Source organism: Schistocerca piceifrons, chromosome 1, assembly GCF_021461385.2.
Source record: "Schistocerca piceifrons isolate TAMUIC-IGC-003096 chromosome 1, iqSchPice1.1, whole genome shotgun sequence".
Classification (NCBI taxonomy): domain Eukaryota; kingdom Metazoa; phylum Arthropoda; class Insecta; order Orthoptera; family Acrididae; genus Schistocerca; species Schistocerca piceifrons.
This window is the reverse complement of record NC_060138.1, coordinates 235,745,682-235,766,027: the sequence shown is the minus strand read 5'-3', so window position 1 is coordinate 235,766,027 and position 20,346 is coordinate 235,745,682. Positions and strand designations below refer to the sequence as shown.

Genomic DNA, 20,346 nt, shown 5'->3' with positions numbered 1-20,346 from the left:
CCCGCCGAATTTACGTATGGAGCACTGAGCATTGGTGTTAGTGATGTCTAACTAATCTGGATGTCAAACTGCAGCTATCTGAGCTCGCCAGCCAAAGACAATCGCATTTCGATTCTTACTTGACGAAATCGTGGTGACTACAAACTGTTAGTGGAACGCAAAAGAAAATACTTTCTGATCCTATGTTCAATTGAGCTTGTTCCACTGGATGTTCTAGATGTCTAGAAAACTAAACTAACTGGTTCAAATTAGTGGAAAAAGAACGATGTGCCGTAACATTTAAAAACTTTAGTGTGGTCCAGATACTGAAAGGCTGATTAGAAAATTGATTCTACACTCCTGGAAATGGAAAAAAGAACACATTGACACCGGTGTGTCAGACCCACCATACTTGCTCCGGACACTGCGAGAGGGCTGTACAAGCAATGATCACACGCACGGCACAGCGGACACACCAGGAACCGCGGTGTTGGCCGTCGAATGCCGCTAGCTGCGCAGCATTTGTGCACCGCCGCCGTCAGTGTCAGCCAGTTTGCCGTGGCATACGGAGCTCCATCGCAGTCTTTAACACTGGTAGCATGCCGCGACAGCGTGGACGTGAACCGTATGTGCAGTTGACGGACTTTGAGCGAGGGCGTATAGTGGGCATGCGGGAGGCCGGGTGGACGTACCGCCGAATTGCTCAACACGTGGGGCGTGAGGTCTCCATAGTACATCGATGTTGTCGCCAGTGGTCGGCGGAAGGTGCACGTGCCCGTCGACCTGGTACCGGACCGCAGCGACGCATGGATGCACGCCAAGACCGTAGGATCCTACGCAGTGCCGTAGGGGACCGCACCGCCACTTCCCAGCAAATTAGGGACACTGTTGCTCCTGGGGTATCGGCGAGGACCATTCGCAACCGTCTCCATGAAGCTGGGCTACGGTCCCGCACACCGTTAGGCCGTCTTCCGCTCACGCCCCAACATCGTGCAGCCCACCTCCAGTGGTGTCGTGACAGGCGTGAATGGAGGGACGAATGGAGACGTGTCGTCTTCAGCGATGAGAGTCGCTTCTGCCTTGGTGCCAATGATGGTCTTATGCGTGTTTGGCGCCGTGCAGGTGAGCGCCACAATCAGGACTGCGTACGACCGAGGCACACAGGGCCAACACCCGGCATCATGGTGTGTGGAGCGATCTCCTACACTGGCCGTACACCACTGGTGATCGTCGAGGGGACACTGAATAGTGCACGGTACATCCAAACCGTCATCGAACGCATCGTTCTACCATTCCTAGACCGGCAAGGGAACTTGCTGTTCCAACAGGACAAGGCACGTCCGCATGTATCCCGTGCCACCCAACGTGCTCTAGAAGGTGTAAGTCAACTACCCTGGCCAGCAAGATCTCCGGATCTGTCCCCCATTGAGCATGTTTGGGACTGGATGAAGCGTCGTCTCACGCGGTCTGCACGTCCAGCACGAACGCTGGTCCAACTGAGGCGCCAGGTGGAAATGGCATGGCAAGCCGTTCCACAGGACTACATCCAGCATCTCTACGATCGTCTCCATGGGAGAATAGCAGCCTGCATTGCTGCGAAAGGTGGATATACACTGTACTAGTGCCGACATTGTGCGTGCTCTGTTGCCTGTGTCTATGTGCCTGTGGTTCTGTCAGTGTGATCATGTGATGTATCTGACCCCAGGAATGTGTCAATAAAGTTTCCCCTTCCTGGGACAATGAATTCACGGTGTTCTTATTTCAATTTCCAGGAGTGTACTTTATTTTACTTATGCTTTACTAGCTGTTTAATCCTCCGGCTCCTCCTGCTCGATACACCCCTTCCCACAATACTGCGGTCCGGGTTGCCTGCACCACAGGCAACGCATTGAGCAGTGCAAACCTCAGCGGCCGTTCAACAGAGGTCGCCTTGGGCCAAGGAAACACTTTGCCACACCTGCCACAGATACCAGACAGGGACGACAATAATATCATCTGGACAGAAGTGCCAACAGACAAAAAGCTTGTTATGTCTGATAACAACAACCAATCACGCAGATGCGGTGTCGCCATCCACGCGGTTTTATAACCTTTAGCTCGTGGGCTGCAGAGGCAATCGTATTCTGTAGTTGCGTATTGAGGGTTGCATTCTACAGTCAGAGGTCGTGTTTTGCAGTTGACCATCACAGTTCAGAAGTTAGCAGCAAATGCGATGGATTATCGAGAGATGCCATACTGGAATACGCCTCATTATTAAACGTACTTGTTATTGGAACCACAACAGCCCTAGAATTGCGTGTCAATACGGACTTAGTCTCTCAAGTGGCTAAATTCCCATTTTTGTGGAATATTTGTGTTCCAAACTTTACTTCGAGATATTTTCAGAGTTGAGGTAAATAAGAGTTATTTGCTTAGACTAATTTATCTTTTTAGTAGTGCACTGGCACAGTCGTTAATAGTGACGTAGTTCAACGGAAGTACAGAGCACCTCACAAGACTAATACATTCTGTTGGCGTGTGAAACAACGCTATAACGCTATAAGATGCAGTAGAAATCAATAAATTAGGTATTTTATTACGGAAATATTTATGTACGTATAATTCGTAAAATAACAGTCGATATTGCTTGTACATGCTACTAATGATAATAATAATAACGACTCAACTAAGTATATATTCACAACGTACTAAAATTACAACGGCACCTGCTTCTCAATCCAAAGCGAAATAAATTTTTCTTACTTGGCATCTAAAGTGATGCATGCCCTACCAGCATATGTTTCCACATAATTTCGTAAGGACACGCACAACGCAAACGTGTGAAATTATTTCTCTCAGCAGGGCGTTAAATAACGTGTCTTCTGCGCTTCTGAATGCTACATGATAAAAGGCAATGCACGTACAAGGCTAGTGACAATCGATTCATGAATAAAACTGCAAACGCGTCTCAGTCTCGGGCGGGTACATACGATGAAGATACAAACCAAACGAAATGTATTTGAAGCACTAAATTTTCTGTTACTATCAGGCGGAATGAGACTCAAGAGACTGTAAACTCGATAGCTTGACAGGATGATTATGTGGACGGCTTCTAAAGACGTAATGTTTTATTGAAGTGATAATTACCTGCTTATAAGATCCCCCGACTTTAGTAAACCACCTCAAGTTCCTCAGTTTAGCTAGTGCGTCCGCGGAAGATGGCATAAGAGTAGTATGACTCGTGTTTTTTCCATCCGAGAGTTACACTCTGTCCTCGGATTACCTTGCTGAATCGTCACGCGGTATTTGCTCCTATCTGTTTGCTGCGAAACACTCGTTGTTGATGTCCCTCCAAGAAGCAGTACCAGCGCCTCAGCAATCTCTATATCAAGCAATTTCTAAGTGGTGAAGAGGGATGCTGTATTAGTTGAAATAATGTTCGTGGTTGTCCTTATGATGTGTTTATTTACGCAAACATCGTAATCTGATAATGATGAAACAATACGCAAAACTAAAAGTTTCTTGACGGCATGGTCTCACAACAGAACTATTTCGGAAGGCATCCTATAGACGACTGGCGACTATGACGCGCAGTCTAGATCGTAGCTGTTCGTACAACATCGTTATCTTAAACATTGTTTATTGAAACGATTGCTTTCTTGCAAAAAATGGCCCTAAACACTATGAGACTTAACATAAGAGGTCATCAATCCCCTAGACTTAGAACTACGTAAAGCTAACTAACCTAAGGATGTCACACACTTCCATTCCCGAGGCAGGATTCGAACCTGCGACCGTAGCGCCTAGGACCGCTCGATCACAGCGGCAGGCGCTTTCTTGCATCATAATATTGTTGTAAGAAAGTGCATATGTGCAGTAGGCTTCTCCCAATTCTACAGTGGGAAAGTGACTTTTATTAGTAAATACTTATTACACAAAAATCACCTGCTTCGTCGCAGGATGGCTGTGGTTTTCCTGCGTACCGTGCACTTATGTAACTGTCTGTCTCACAGAGAGCCTAAGCGCCTCATCCCACTGTCTACTGGCAACACCAGATACTCCAGCGGATACTTCATCCAGCGTAGTAACTGGAATCTTACTTTCTGTTATGCGTTCTGCTGGACAGTGCTGCCTGAACTCAATGAATACTATCAATTCCTGCATACGCAATATAAAACGTAAATCTGGAAAATAAGGAAATAAAATCTGATTTGAAAATAATTGGTACCTTACACGCTTCAGACAATATTAGAGCATATGACCTAACGTTCATAAACAGAAAGTAGTCAATAATACACAGGTCGATGGAAACTTTTAGCAAAACTAGAACATGGTGGAGATGCAGACGATGAGCAACTAAAATGAATACGGTACAATTGGCTTTTGGCTGAAGTCGATCGATTTGATTCTTGTGAAAGGCTTATCTGTAGCGTAGCCCGAGGTCTAGATTAGGTTGAAAGGCGATAATTTAGTTGTGAGTTGGTGAAACCAACGAATGTCAATGCCAAAGAAAGGTCGTGGTAACAGTTTGACCTGTAGCGTAGCCTCGTGTTTACAGTCGCGCCATATTTAATTGGTCGATTTCAGCCAAACGCCAGCAGTACTTCTCGTATGCAGCCGACATGAATCTGCTGGCACGCTGAAGTTCTGTGCTCGCACCGGCTAGCGCACATGTCCTCTTTCCGCGGCAGCAGAAGCGGATCTGGGACTGCGAATCGAGCCCACAGCCGACAGCTGACTGTGACTTCAACATAGGCCTTACACCATTAGGCCACGTCACCAACCGCTGAGGCCAAATGTGTCTTGAAGTCAGACTATTCAGGATTATTCAGCCCGTTGGAGCTTTGCCTTTTTGTCCAAAACTGGATATGACAATAATGTGTAAGAAACGAAAGATACAAAAAGTGTGACACACCTCATATGAAAGTAACAGTTTGGCTTACTACACAGAATAATAAAAGTTGTTGATATACATGATAAAAAATTTTTGAGATTAAATTTGGTCTAAATTTGCCAGAATTGGAATTAATGACTATATTTTGGAGTAATTTATGAATTTTTAAGAGTAATTTATAGTGTAACTGTGGTCGATGGATGTGGATGTCGTTTCGGGATATCCATTCGTAGTATTGAATCCACATTTCTGCAAGTAAATTGGGTTTTTTATATGTGTACACATATGTGCTCAAATTATATATACACATATGCGGGCGCTGCCAAGGTTGGAGCAATCTTCTTAAAGCAACATAGCTCAGTCTTCAATTTTTTGTTTTATTTCAGTTACACAATTTTATACAAACAATGTGTACGTTAACTTACAGACTCAAGTATATGAACGCGGGAGCATTTTTAAACACACATGAAACGTCAATAATAGGGTGGGATCACTGAATGGAGGAAGTCCATCCGCTCACCCATTCTGTGTTGTTCAAGCGTCGTGTTGACATTGATGTTGAGGTAGTATTGCGTGGTCGAGTTGAAACGCGGCCAACCTCCCTCTATCACTGGATCGTCCTCAGGGGTGGGGTTCCTGTCAACAACACATTTCGTTCGATTATATATAGTATTGAGTGATTTTTGAGGAACGGGGAACATCAAATGTTCCGTCATACACAGTTATATGTAATAATTCCAAACGTAATTGTAGATTTATTCGAGTGGGTGATTAGCGTACACATTTGTATTTACTCCCTTTAGATACAACCAACAACGAGCCTTACATTAAAGCCACCGCAATCAAAATGATACGTCTGTTACTGATACAAATGTGCTAGACATTTATCGTTAATAAGCACATCGAAGTGACGAAGAAACACACAGATAAACACAAGTCTCGACTAAACTTCATGCTGTTCGCATTTGCACCTTTCAGTCACAATGCAGTTTTTTCACTGTACTTAGTCTCTAGTACGAGAGTACAGAATATTTTCTGGCCACTGCAAAATTAATTGAAATTGGTTATATGACCACTACTCTGTCTAGTGCTATCATTGAGGAAGTTATATGAAGAAAAATATCAGTATGGAGAGGACGGACAAAGAGTGGTTTATAAAATGCGATTTCTCAACGTCATGTCTTGAAGGATCTAAATATTGATAACATGTGTTGCTGCAATAAAAGAAGGCACACACGGCAAAGGAATTATCTGAATATGAAGGAAATCGGTAGATATGATGTACACGTGCAGACAAAGGAATGTGTATAATTTCAGTAAAATCAGATATTTTACTCTAGAAAAAGGGCATTAAAAATTGAGGAATTCCTCCTGAGGGATATCGTGTCAGATTCTGTCCAATTTGCGCGTTAGATCGTCAAACCCTCGAGATGGTTATAGGGCCCTATCCATAAAGCTCAAAAGTTTCTCAATTTGGGAGGAGACATCCGGTGACCTCGCTGGTCAATGTAGGGTAAGTGGAGCATGAAGACAAGCAGCAGAAACTCTCTCCGTGTGTGGTTGAAATGCTGAAATGTAAGCCCGGGATGGCTTCCCATGAAGGGCAACAAAACTGGGCATAGAATATCATCGACGTACCGCTGTGCTGTAAAGATGCTGCAGATGACAACCAAACATATCCTGCTATGAAATGGAATGCTACCCCAGACCCTAACTCCCAGCTGTCGCGCCGTATGGCAGCGACAGTAAGGATGGTATCTCAGAACTGTCCGGGGTGTCTCCACACACGTTTTAGCTTGGAACGTCGGTGTTTAGAGTAGAATTCTCTTCATTGATGGGTCCCGCTTTGAACCGAGCCTCGATGAGGAGCGAGGACTTGTTTGTAGACTGCCCAGACAGCAGTGCGATATCAACCTGACCGTTACATACCATGCAATCTGACGACAAAGAGTGATTGTCTGGGGTGCAATTTCTTCTCGTAGCTGGAGGGCTTTGGTTGTCCTCCACTGCAACCTTATTGAGGTACGTCGACGATATTCTACGCCCCGTTTTGTTACACTACATGGCAAGCCATCCTGGGCTTTCAGCAAAATGATGCCCGCGCCCGCACGTGGTGAGAGTTGCTTGTCTTCAGACTGCTTGTCTTCAGACTTGCCAAATACTATGTTGGCCAGCAAGGTCGCCGGATCTCTTTCCAATTGAGAGAGTGTGTGACATTATGGGTCCCATAACCATCTCGAGGCTTTGATGATCTAAGGTGCTAGCTGGACAATTTTCGCACGATAGCCATCAGGAAGACATCAAATAACCCTGTCGATCAGTGCCAAGCCGAATAACTGCTTGCATAAAGGCCAGAGGTGGACCGGAGCGTTATTGGCTTTCTCAGTTTGTGAAACTCTTTCTCTTACTCATCCGACTTTTCTAAAACTGTAATGATTCATTCGTCTGTGCATGTACATCGCACCTACCAATTTCTGTCCCATTCGGACAACTATCTGATATATTCTACTATTTTATCACCTTCGTAGCTTGAACGACATTATTCCGGAAACATGTCGTGCCTCATATGACGTACTAAATAAAGTCAAGAGCCGCCAGATTTCGCTCAGACCAAACAGACAGGAACAGAGACAAATTTTTCAGCCGGTGATTCATTCAGACACAACGATTTGTCTGAACAAACACTGTCTCTACAGGCAAGTCTGTTCGATTATCTGGGCGTGTAAAAGTCCTTTTATCTGAAAAGCAACTACTAAAATCGACATAAAGTCGAGGGAATGGAGAGCATAAATACGTAACTGTCAAAATATGTTAGTTAACCAACGAATGTAAAATTAGCCAAATTTATAGACAGCATGACTGATATATAAAATAAGCAGACGTACGCAACGATAATTTGGCGCAGTGGGCAGACAAGTTGAGTTGTTAGAAAGACATGCCGCTTAAGATAATGTGTAAAGTAAATACTCACATGTACTTGGCGAAGTTAGTCCAGAGCTTGACCATGACGTTGCGGACTTTCTGCTCATCTGAGGCCGGGTCCAGATTCTGTCCAGGTCCAGCGGTTTTGAAGAGCGAGTCCAGGTCGGCCATATGCGGTGCCCCTAAAGTGAAGAAGAGACTTAGTCTTAACATAGTTTATGGAATGACGGCTGCTGTTAACAGACTAAATATCTGCGTACAACATGTCATAATATCACAAGCAAAACTTTGCGAATCGGAGGCCGTATGGTCAATATGTTACGAAAATCTAGTGGGCAACTACATCTGTATTCGAAACCACATTACGGGTTGCAGTGGAGGGTTCTTTTGTCATCAGTATCTTTTCCCCTCTGCCCAATGCGGTTCGCAAATGGCGCATGGGAAAAATAAATGTCGGTAATGTTAATGGTTAATGCAAACACCCTCAGCGGTACTATTTCCCATTCATCGTGTTACAACCAGTCTCGTTCATGATAATCAGGTTGCCTATTTGTGCTAAAGTCATGACGCAAATGATCTGGTCTTACTTTGTCATGATTTTAGCACAAATTGGCAGCATGAAGATGTTCAATGAATGAAGCCAGTAGTAATACAACAGATGTGTAATAACACAACTGAAGTGGTTTTCATTTATCTGTAACATTAATACCAGCTGTACTGCTGAACGTGATCAAGAATGTCGGCAACCCTTCTCTACGAGCTCCAATCCCATTGATTTTCTCCTTGTGGTCACTTCGCGAAACATTCATGGGATGAATTAATATGTTACTCGACTATTCTTCGAATTTCAACAGTAAATTTCTTTGTGGTGTCTGCCACTGGAATTCGTTGAAGTATATCAGTAACGTTCGGTCGCCAGCTAAACGACCCCCTGACGAAACGCGTCGGTCTCCACTATTTCTATCCAATCATACAAAAAGTGTGTGTATATATGTACGTCTGTATGGTTCATACCTCCTCCTAAGCCACTTTACATATTTGAACCATACTTACCATAAACTAAGTGGAAAGAAATACTATGGGGGTAAGAACCACAACATTCTATTAAGGTAAGTGAAGAAAGAAGGGAGGAACTGGAGAGATGGCAGGGGAAGGAGTGGACACACGTAGAGGGGACAGTAGATGGACAAAGAAAGGAAGAGGAGATTGGCTGAGAAAGGGAGGGGAAAGAGGTAGAGAAGAGGAAGAGGAGGCACTGTACAAAGAATGGGAAAAGGAGGAGACAGCCAGAGAGAGGAGGTAGGACATAGGGAGTGCAGAGGAGATAGAGGGGGGTAGGAGAGAGAGGGGGGAGGAGGAGGAAGAGGGGGATGAGGAGGTAGAGGGGGAGGAGGAGGTAGAGGGAGGAGGAGGTAGAAGGGGGAGGAGGAGGTAGAGGGGGAGGAGGAGGTAGAGGGGGGATGAGGTGGTAGAGAGGGAGGAGGAGGTAGAGGGTGGAAGAGGAGGTAGAGGGGGATGAGGGGGAAGAGGTAGAAGGGGGAGGAGGAGGTAGAGTGGGAGTAGGATGTAGTAGGGGAGGAGGAGGTAGAGGGGGAAGAGGAGGTAGAGGGGGAGGGTGAGGGGGAGGTAGAGGGGTGATGAGGGGGAGGGGGAGGTAGAAGGGGGAGGAGGAGGTAGAGGGGGATGAGGTGGTAAAGGGGGAGGGGGAGGTAGAGGGGGAGGAGGTAGAGGGGGAGGAGGTGGTAGAGGGGGAGGAGGAGATGGGGAGGAGGAGGAGGTAGAGGGTGAGGAGGAGGTAGAGGGGGAGAAGGAGGTAGAGGGGAGGAGGAGGTACAGGGGGAGGAGGAGGTACAGGGGGAGGAGGAGATAGGCAGCGGGGAATGTAGCAGATGGATGAAGGAAATAGCAAGAGATGAATAGAGATGGGCAGAGGAAGTGATGGACAGGGACAGGGAGGAAGAGGAGATATACAGAGAAAGGAGACAGAGAAAATTAACAGTGAGAGCGGCAGGAGGAGGTGGACAGAGGAGTATGAGGAAATGGACAGAGAGATGGAGATGATTTGTCCCCAACAGTGTAATCGAACAGCAGTGAATTTTGTGGCCTATTTAAGCTCAATATGTTACATTTATTTACGTTGAAATCAACGATAAGTCCCTGTGTCAATCAACAGTCGTCTGTAAGTCATCCTGCATTTCGTTACAGTCTTCCTGCAGACAACTGCATCGTCCGGGAACAGCCTCTTGGAACGTACGATATCATTCACTGAGCAATTTATGCCATTTATAATCATGAACGGCCTTATCACACTCCATTGGAGAATGGTCAAACATCAGCAAATATATGAAAATTTTTTCCGTTTAGAACGACATGGTGTATTTCAGTTGTTACGAATTGTTCACTTCAGTCACAAAGCTGTCCTTATATGTCGTAAGTTCTTATTTTCTTCAGTAACCAACAGTGCGGAGCAGTTTCAAACGCCTTCTTAAACTGAAGGAAAACGGCCTCATTCTGAGCCACGATGTATACTGTGTTCTTAGTCCCATAAAGTAATTGTGATGGATAATGATGATGTTTACACAACAACATAATATCTCATTAGCGAAAGCAGAGTACTTACCAGGGAGACCAAGGTCTGGACTGCTGCCGGAGTAGTCGTATTGGTAGTAGAAGACGGGGTAGGTGTTGCTGGAGCTGATAAGATGCACCGTAGTGTCCGCTGGCTCACCGTTGTTCAGATCTGTCATCATCTACCGAAAGTGCAATACAATATAAATAACCGTTAATGTACTGCGGCACACATGTCATTAATTTCCTCTCATGTTTTCCATTCCAAAAAGCGAAACACAAAACTTTTCACGATCATTTATTTCGATACAACGATGCCATACACCTTACTAGACAATATTCTGCATCCATCTTCAACTTTAGCTACAGAAGTAACTTCTTCCACGTGCTTTACAGTGAGTGAAATTGCATACCTACATTAATAGTGTTATCATTCTACGAGTATCATGATTTAACTACTGGTGCAATTACAAAATTATCGTTTCATTAATTTCGATCCAAAGGCACTATAGACGTTATCAGACGATCAACCACATCCTTCTTTAGGTAGAAATATAACGTCGTCTGCAAAATTTACAGTGATTAAAAACCTTCTACCTAGACGATATCATGGGCTGTATGAATTTGGGCATGTAATTAATGTTGTCATTAGAAAATAGCAGACAGAAGTCTTATAAAGTATTCTATACAGAGAGACAGTAACTTCAATGGATACGGACGACTGGATGTGTGATTTTGTTTCAGTAAACTTTTCAGGATGCTAAAGAGTAATTTGTTGACGTACATACATATTATAAAGGCTGATGCCTTGATGATGCAGCCACTCTCTTCTGTCATTGTCTGTTCGTTTAAGTGCCATGTGGTTGTCACATCTTATCTTCTTCTCGATGCCTTGCAAATACTTTATCCTAGGCCTTCTTTTTCGTTTCTTTCCCAGAAAGTTTCCTTCAAGAATATTAATGATAAAGGTATTGTGTCTGATAACATGTCCAGTAAATTTTATTTTTCTGTTTTGGATTTCCGTTAGTAATCTGCTCTCTTCGTTGACTTCCCTCAAGACTTTCAGGTTTTTTTTTTTTTTTTTCATCCAGCACGTTCCTGTCAATTTTCACCATATCAAAATTTCAGCAGCTTCGATTCCTTTCCAATTTACCCAGACTCAAACTTTCCCTTCCATAGAGGAGAGTACACCGTATAAGTGATTTTGGTCAGAATTTTCCGACATCGGCGTTGATATGTTTGCTGATTAAAATGTTTTTCTTACTCAGAAATGCCTGCTTTGCCAGGGCTATCGTTCACTCAATTTCCATTAACAATCTGTCTTCTGTCATTATACTACCGAGATAACAAAATTGTTTCATCTGCTCAGTTCTGAGGTCATAAATTTTCGTATTCGGTTTGATTTCTCCCATATTTTCTAGCTTATCATTACTTTTTTCCGTTTGTTCCCTTTTAATTTCCATAGTTTAAGAGTGTGTAATAGGACTTGCAGCATTCTATTCAATTCTTTTTCGGAGTCTACAACACTCACAGTGTCATCAACAAATCTAGTACAATGTATCCTTTCCCCCTTTTGCCTTTATTCACTTCGTGAAATTTTTGTAGTGCTTTTTGATGTCCTTCATAAAGCTGAAGAACAAGGCAGCATTCAGGGAAAGGAGGACAAGGCTTGGGCGCTTTTGCGATGCAGTGAAACTTGACTCTGAGAAGACACTGTCAGGACAACGTCAGGGACAGCGTGTACAGTTTCACATCGACCTATAGCGGCTAAAGACGATTCTGGAAAAAAATAATTTCTAGTGTGACCGTATACACAGACTTAGAAGCATACAGATATGCTTAGTTATGCACAACTAATTTGGACAGCAGTATGGAATCTAAAACATTTACGAAATAGAATCAAACCAAACCTCAGCAACAATGAAACGTGACAACGACACATGGTGGGGTTGAATGTGGGAACTAGATTGCTCAAAAGAATTATGGGGACACCTGTATCAATGTCCGCTGTGCAACAACTAAAGCAATACGCCATCCATCGGCTGTGTTATGGGTTACACTGTATGCAACAAACAAAGCCATTCGCCATCTACCGACTGTGTTATGCGTTACAGAATCAGGTGATCCCTCAGAAGGATTTAATTATCGGTGAAACACTGTGTTCTGGTGAGGTACACAGACGGCAGTTGTCGCTTATGGACATTGTATTCAATTGAGCACATGTAGTGCGACTTCTTAATGCAGCGAAAGTTTCAAGGACAATCTGCTTGATCCAAGAAGGATTGATTTTCCGTCTTGTTGCTGCAGATGCCGATTTCTCTCCATCTGTTAACGCGATAGTGAGACAGGTGAGTTACGAGCGGGTTAAACAAGGTCACCCACTCATTACGACAACACGTGAAGACTGATATCTGCCCATCTCTGCGTTGCGGTATCATGTAGCTACCACTAGAGCACTGCAAGACTACCTCAGGAGGTGCCAATGGCGCTTACGTTTTCGATGTTACTGTAAGGAACAGGTTCGTGAGAGAGCCTTATGACACTGACATCCTATTCGAGTACTCCGCTTGATGCGACAGCACCTCGCACCACGCCTTGGTTCTACCATTCCCGTGTTAACAGGCAACTTCTCAATTGGCGATACCTAATACTCACAGACGAGTCTAGATTCCCTCTGACACAAACTAATGGCCGTGTTAGTATGTGGTGACGCCGTGGTGAGCGATGTTGTCGAGTAAATCAACAGAATCGCCCAGGGTTCTATGATAATGTGGGGGGCCATGAATGTTGAATATTTTGATGCAGGGGGCACCTGTGGCCTTACTGCATAGCTTCAGATCTTTGCTTTCGCTGTATGCAACAGCTAAAGCAATTCGCCATCCATCGGCTGTATTATGCGTTACAGAATCACGGCTCTTGTCGTTTCCCTTGGTCGTCCTACCGAGAGGCAGCACATTGAACAGATCTTGTTCAACCATTTGGTGGCTGCTGTATACTGTGGTGGCCCAGAATTCCTTCTCATGCACGTTACTGTCATGGCACATGTGGCGTGCGTCACCGGGGATGTATTGCGAAGCATGGACATTGAAGTAAAGGAATGGTTTGCGGCAAGACTCGTCCTGAACTCCACCGAGCATGTGTGGGACTTGCTTGATAAGCATGTTGGTGGTCGTCCTTTTCCTCCACAGACTCTCCAAGAACTCTCAAGGAGTCTCACTGAAGAATGGGAACGGCTACTACAGGGTGACCTCACAGACTTATACGAAATAGGTATCGGCTGTGTTAAATGCTAACGGAGGGCAAACAAATTATTGAAGTTCCCAAAGTCGAATGAAAAGCACCCAAGATACGGGATGAATGAATGTTTCCACTTTGTTTTCGACCCCTGCTAGAAATTTCACGTCTTGTTACACAAATGGATGAGGATATGATAATTCTTCGTAGTGTAGTTAAATTTTGAATGATATAGATTTAATATGGTATGATGTGCAGTCTTCAATTATTGCTCAGTGGAGTATGACAGACGCCCAAATTCATGGTCTCATAATTCTTTTGAGCAGTGTAGTTCCTTCACTGAAGCAAGCATAAATACTAAGGACATTTGAGTGGATGAAGATTATCTCATAATCGAACAATAAACAGAGAATCCGTACGGGCAATCAGCTTCTGTAATATATCATTTCCTGGCCGCGTTTGTGTGATTTTTACACTTGTGGTCTTCGACAGATCGGTTTCTGGGGAAAGAACCCCTTCTTCGGGTCGGAATTGATACGCTTACCTGTCACTAATCATCCTAAATGGTGGAGTTTATGTAGCTAGATCAAGGTCGAGCAATTTCCCCACGGTGACCGATTTTTTGCGACACCAATTGCAGAGATACTTTTAGAAGTCCTGCCAGGACAGCAGCAGGAAGTGACTAGAGTAAATTCGTAGATTCTTCTGTTGATTCGGACTGGCTGAAAGGCAGAAATTTTCCGTTCTCGCAGTCGCGAAATCGCCTGTAGCTCTCGTGATGCGTAGAACTCGTGTGGCCTCTGGGCCATGAAAATTTGAGAGTGATGTTTTTGCGTGGACCTTTTCCTGTTGAGTCTGAACTGTATCTTGGTTTCGTTGTTGTGATGATCACTGGAGTGTTGCTGATGACCAGTTGGAAGTGGTGTGTGAACTACTAGAGATGTATGTATTCTCCTCCAACGGTCGAACCTCAGAATCTTTCCTGAAAGTGATTTAGATAGCTACAGATGTTTTAATTATAGACTTTGGAGACGTAAGAAGTTTATTCATGTCACGCATGAGAAAGCAAGGCTGATGACCATTACTTAGGATGACTAGTAGCATAGCAGAGCAACGGGAAGAGCAAGGAGCCAATAACGACACCCTAATTCATACATATAAATACGAGTATATTTGTAAAAATACCGCAGAATGTCATAAGTAAGTGTAGACTATGGTAGATTTCCAGGCAGCCTTAATCACTGAAGACCATAATCATGTTACCTGTACATTAAATGCGTTGCATTCCTATTGGGCGTTACCTCATTTCGACCGCTTTGTTTGCGTACGCGATCTATGTCTTGTTAGATTACGCCAGAGACTGGAAGCGGTGAACCTTCTACAGACTGAGTGAGGATATACCTAAAGAACCGCGTAATCTAAGGAGCATTTTTGTCCTCCTGCTTGTTGCTAAAAAGCAAACAGTATTTATCGCAAAATTGAAATTGTCTGTTTAACTCAAGTTTTACTCCATGGCTTCGTGGGGTCTGCGCCATACTCGAACCCTACCATCAGCTCTTACCAACTGAAGTCGGATTCCAAACGACACGATCACGAGTCCGAGAGACGCGCTTAAGATGATGTCGTGCTGGTAGCAAAGGTGCTCGCGTAGGTCGTCTGCTGTCACAGCCCATTAGCACTAAATTTGTTGGTCGTACGCCCCCACTGATTTCTGCGGTTATTTCACGCAATGTACGAGGGTGAGTCAAATAAAAAATTTAAATATTTTTTTAAATATTACTTATTGTGCAGAAATGGTACAAAGCTGTATCACTTTTCAACATAATCTCCCCCACGCTCAATGCAAGTCCTCCAAGGCTTTCAAAGTGCATAAGTTCCTTCAGAAAAAAATTCTTTTGGTAGTCCGCGCAACCACTCATGCACCACGTGGCGTACGTCTTCATCAGAACGGAACTTCTTTCCTCCCATTGCGTCTTTGAGTGGTCCAAACATATGGAAATCACTTGGGGCAAGGTCTGGTGAGTATGGTGGATGAGGAAGACACTCAAAATGCAGGTCTGTGATTCTTACAACTGTTATACGGGCAGTGTGGGGCCTTGCATTGTCATGTTGCAAAAAGACACCTGCTAACAGCAATCCACGTCGCTTTGATTTGATTGCAGGCCGCAGATGATTTTTTAGGAGATCTGTGTATGATGCACTGGAGACAGTGGTCCCTCTAGGCATGTACTGCTCCAAAACGACGCCTTTTTCGTCCCATAAGATAGTCAGCGAAACCTTCCCTGGCGATGGTTCTGTTCGAAAGTTCTTTGGTTTTGGTGATGGGGATTGGCGCCATTCCTTGCTCTCTCTCTTCGTTTCCGGTTGGTGGAAGTGAGCCCAGGTTTCGTCCCGAGTAACTATTCTTGCAAGCAAGCCATCGTCCTCTCGTTCAAAGCGCCGAAGAAGTTCTTCACAAGCATCAACACGTCGTTCTCTCATTTCAGCTGCCGTGGCACCCATCTTGTAGATACTTTGTGAAACTGCAGCACATCATGCACAAAGTGGTGTGCTGACCGATGACTAATCTGTAAACATGCTGCAATGTCATTCAGTGTCACTCGGCGGTTTTCCTTCACTATGGCTTCAACTGCTACAATGTTCTGTGGAGTCACAACTCGTTGTGCCTGACCTGGACGAGGAGCATCTTCCACTGAAGTCACACCATTTGCGAACTTCCTACTCCATTCGTAGTCCTGCTGCTGTGACAATCATGCATCACCGTACTGAACCTTCATTCGTCGATCAATTTCAGTAGGTTTCACACCTTCACTACGCAAAAACCGAATAACAGAACGCTGTTATTCCCTGGTGCAAGTCACAAGTGGGGCGGCCATCTTTGTACTGATACTGCGACGGTATGTGTGCATCTTCACTATGCAGCCACCTACAGGCCATTCTGCACGCTGTTTGTAGCATGCTTAGCAACTTACAGGATAACTTCTCGAAATTTTGATTTGTTATTATAAATTTAAGGTTTTCATTTGACCCACCCTCGTAGCTTGTCTGTTTGTACTGAAAACTGTACGCAAATGCAGATGCTTACTGACAACCGTACACAAATGTCGATGCTCTCAGCCGTTAAGTGAAGGTCGTCGGCCACTGCGTTGTCCATGACGAAAAGCAATCCCTGAAATTTGATATTTTCTGCACTGCTTGACACTGTGGATTCCGGAATATGGAATTTCCTAACGATTTCCAAAATGTAACGTCCCACGCATCTAGTTCCAACTTCCATTCTGCGTCAAAGTCCATTAACTCCAGTCGTGCAGCCACAATCGGAAGACCCTTTGGAAATGAGCGAACTTCGTTCAAATGACAGCTCCGGCAATACATTTCCCTTTTATACCTAGTGTACTCGCCACTACCGCCATCTGAAGATGCGCTTATCACTATCCATACGCTGTTGTGACCTTATCGTATTGTTAGCACTTGACTGTGGTGTAGCGGGCTACTTACGGCGGCGTAGGGCACAGCGTCGTCGGCGGTGATTGTGGAGACGTTGCCGAAGTAGAAGGGTCTGATGACCTCCGCGGCCGCCTGCTTCGACTCCGCATCCGGCAACCGCAGCTGGAAGTCGATGGCACCCTCGAAATCGTTATTCAGCTGGTTCACCGTCCCCTCGTCCAGCACGTCTGCCAGAAAAACAGAAGCGTTCGGCTCGCCAAAACACACTTCACTCTAGACAAGACAGCAACAACTAAACACAGAATAGGAAGCAGGGTGAACCCTAACGCGAAGGACAAAATTTAAGAGGTTGTTCAGGGAAATTTTCTAAGTATTTTTCTACAGGAGCGCAGTGGTCTCCGGTCGTTCGATAAAGAGTAAATTGGTTTCGTTTCAGTTCTTACCATAATTTATTCTGATACCTGTATTAAACTAAAAATTTCCAAACAGCGATGCCAACGTTGACTGTATGACCTGTGTGACTTTTCAAAAATGGTTCAAGTGGCTCTGAGCATTATGCGACTTAACTTCTGAGGTCATCAGTCGCCTAGAACTTAGAACTAATTAAACCTAACTAACCTAAGGACATCACACACATCCATGTCCGAGGCAGGATTCGAACCTGCGACCGTAGCGGTCGCTCGGCTCCAGACTGTAGCGCCAAGAACCGCACGGCCACTACGGCCGGTGGTGTGACTTCTTGTAAACAAACTTGTCTCACTCACTGTCGGCACTTTCTGCTTGCATCTCTGATTCCACGTTAAGTCTTAGCCCTCAAGCATGAAGTCTGTACTGCTCGGGTTCTTTATTTTTCGGCAGTGTTGGTTGTACGTTAACAGTGTTGAAGAGCTGGTCAATACGCACTTCGTGTATGGGTTCACTGAATGTAGTGGCAGAGCGGTTATACAGCGCTATCGACTGAGGTGAGAAAAGTTATCGGATTGCGACATGCATATACTGGGTGAGTCACCTAACATTACTGCTGGATATATTTCGTAAACCACATCAAATACTGACGAATCGATTCCACAGACCGAACGTGAGGAGAGGGGCTAGTGTAATTGGTTAATACAAACCATAAAAAAATGCACGGAAGTATGTTTTTAACACAAACCTACGTTTTTTTAAATGGACCTCCGTTAGTTTTGTTAGCACATCTGAACATATAAACAAATACGTAATCAGTGCCGTTTGTTGCATTGTAAAATGTTAATTACATCTGGAGATATTGCAACCTAAAGTTGACGCTTGAGTACCACTCCTCCGCTGTTCGATCGTGTGTATCGGAGAGCACCGAATTACGTAGGGATCCAAAGGGAACGGTGATGGACCTTAGGTACAGAAGAGACTGGAACAGCACATTACGTCCACATGCTAACACATTTTTATTGGTCTTTTTCACTGACGCACATGTACATTACCATGAGGGGTGAGGTACACGTACACACGTGGTTTCCGTTTTCAGTTACGGAGTGGAATAGAGTGTGTCCCGACATGTCAGGCCAATACATGTTCAATGTGGTGGCCATCATTTGCTGCACACAATTGCAATCTCTGGCGTAATGAATGCCGTACACGCCGCAGTACATCTGGTGTAATGTCGCCGCAGGCTGCCACAATACGTTGTCTCATATCCTCTGGGGTTGTAGGCACATCACGGTACACATTCTCCTTTAACGTACCCCACAGAAAGAAGTCCAGAGGTATAAGATCAGTAGAACCGGCTGGCCAATTTATGCGTCCTCCACGTCCTATGAAACGCCCGTCGAACATCCTGTCAAGGGTCAGCCTAGTGTTAATTGCGGAATGTGCAGGTGCACCATCATGCTGATACCAGTGGGACATTTTCGAGCAACGTTGGCCGATCATTCTGTAGAAACGCGATGTATGTTGCAGCTGTTTGGGCCCCTGCAATCAAGTGTTTGTTGCAACACGCAGCTGAACGTCGGAGGTTTCAAGCGCCAACTTTAGGTTGCAATATCTCCAGATGTAATTAACATTTTACAATGCAACAAACGGCACTGCTTACGTATTTGTTTATATGTTCAGATGTGCTAACAAAACTAACGGGGGTTCATTTAAAAAAACGTAGGTTTGTGTTAAAAATCATACTTCCGTGCATTTTTGTATGGTTTGTATTAAACAATTACACTAGCCCCTCTCCTCACGTTCGGTCTGTGGAATCGGTTCGTCAGCATTTGATGCGATTTACGAAATATATCCAGCGGTAACGTTAGGTGACTCACCCTGTATACAAGTGGCGCTAGTATCGCGCACACAAGGTATAAGGGGACAGTCTATTAGTGGAGCTGTTATTTATACTCAGGTGATTTAAGTGAAAAGATTTTCAACATGATTATAGCAGTACGACGGGAATTAACAGACTTTGAATGCAGAATGGCACATCGAGCTACACGCATGGACATCCCATTTCGGAAATCTTTAGGGAATTCAATGTCCTGAGAGTCGCAGTGAGCCGGGGATACGAAGTTTCAAGCAGTGGCCGTCGGCCTTCACTTAGCGACCGAGAGCAGTGGCAGTTGCATACAGGTGTCACTGCTGACAGACAAGCAACACTGTGTGAAATAACCGCAAAAACCAAAATGGGACGTACGACGAACGTTATCCGTTAGAACAGTGCGGGTGCCTTTGCCAACAACATGATATCGCCTGCAGCTCTCCTCTTAGGCTCGTGACCGTATCGGTTAGACCCCAGATAATTGGAAAATTGTGGCCTGACCAGATGAGTTTCACTTTCAGTTGGTAAGAGCTGTTGGTAAGGTTCGAATGTGGCGCAGTCCCCACGAAGTTATGGACTGGAAATGGTTATGTTCAGCTACTTGCAGACTATTTGCAACCATTCATGGACGTCATGTTCCGCAGCGCGGAGTGGCCGCGCGGTTTGAGGCGCCATATCACGGATTGCGCGGCCCCTCCCGCCGGAGATTCGAGCCCTCCCTTGGGCATGGGTGTGTGTGTTGTACCTAGCATAAGTTGAAGTTAGTTTATGTAGTGTGTGTAAGTCTAGGAACCCTTAGGAATTCACACACATCTGAACGCTTCATGTTCCAAAACGACAGTGAAGGTTTTATGGATGACAGTGCGCCATGTCACCGAGCCACAATCGTTCGCGAATGAGTTGAAGAACATTCTGGACAGTTCGAGAAAATGATTTGGCCACCCAGATCGCCGAACGTGAACTCCATCGAATATTTATGGGAGATAATCAAGAGGTGAGTTCGTATACAAAATCCAGCACCGCAAAACTTTCGCAATTATGGACG

General features: G+C 44.7%; 1 protein-coding gene across 1 annotated transcript in view; it reads right to left on the bottom strand.

Annotated features, from left to right (window-relative positions):
- LOC124803845 (esterase FE4-like) overlaps positions 1-20,346 on the bottom strand; it is a 60,096-nt gene that overhangs the window by 31,344 nt on the left and 8,406 nt on the right. The window contains exons 2-4 of the mRNA XM_047264709.1: positions 17,075-17,250; positions 10,395-10,524; positions 7,824-7,956 (exon numbers count right to left, since the gene is read on the bottom strand). Coding sequence (XP_047120665.1) covers positions 7,824-7,956; positions 10,395-10,524; positions 17,075-17,250 — 439 coding nt within the window. The remainder of the gene's footprint in view (positions 1-7,823; positions 7,957-10,394; positions 10,525-17,074; positions 17,251-20,346) is intronic.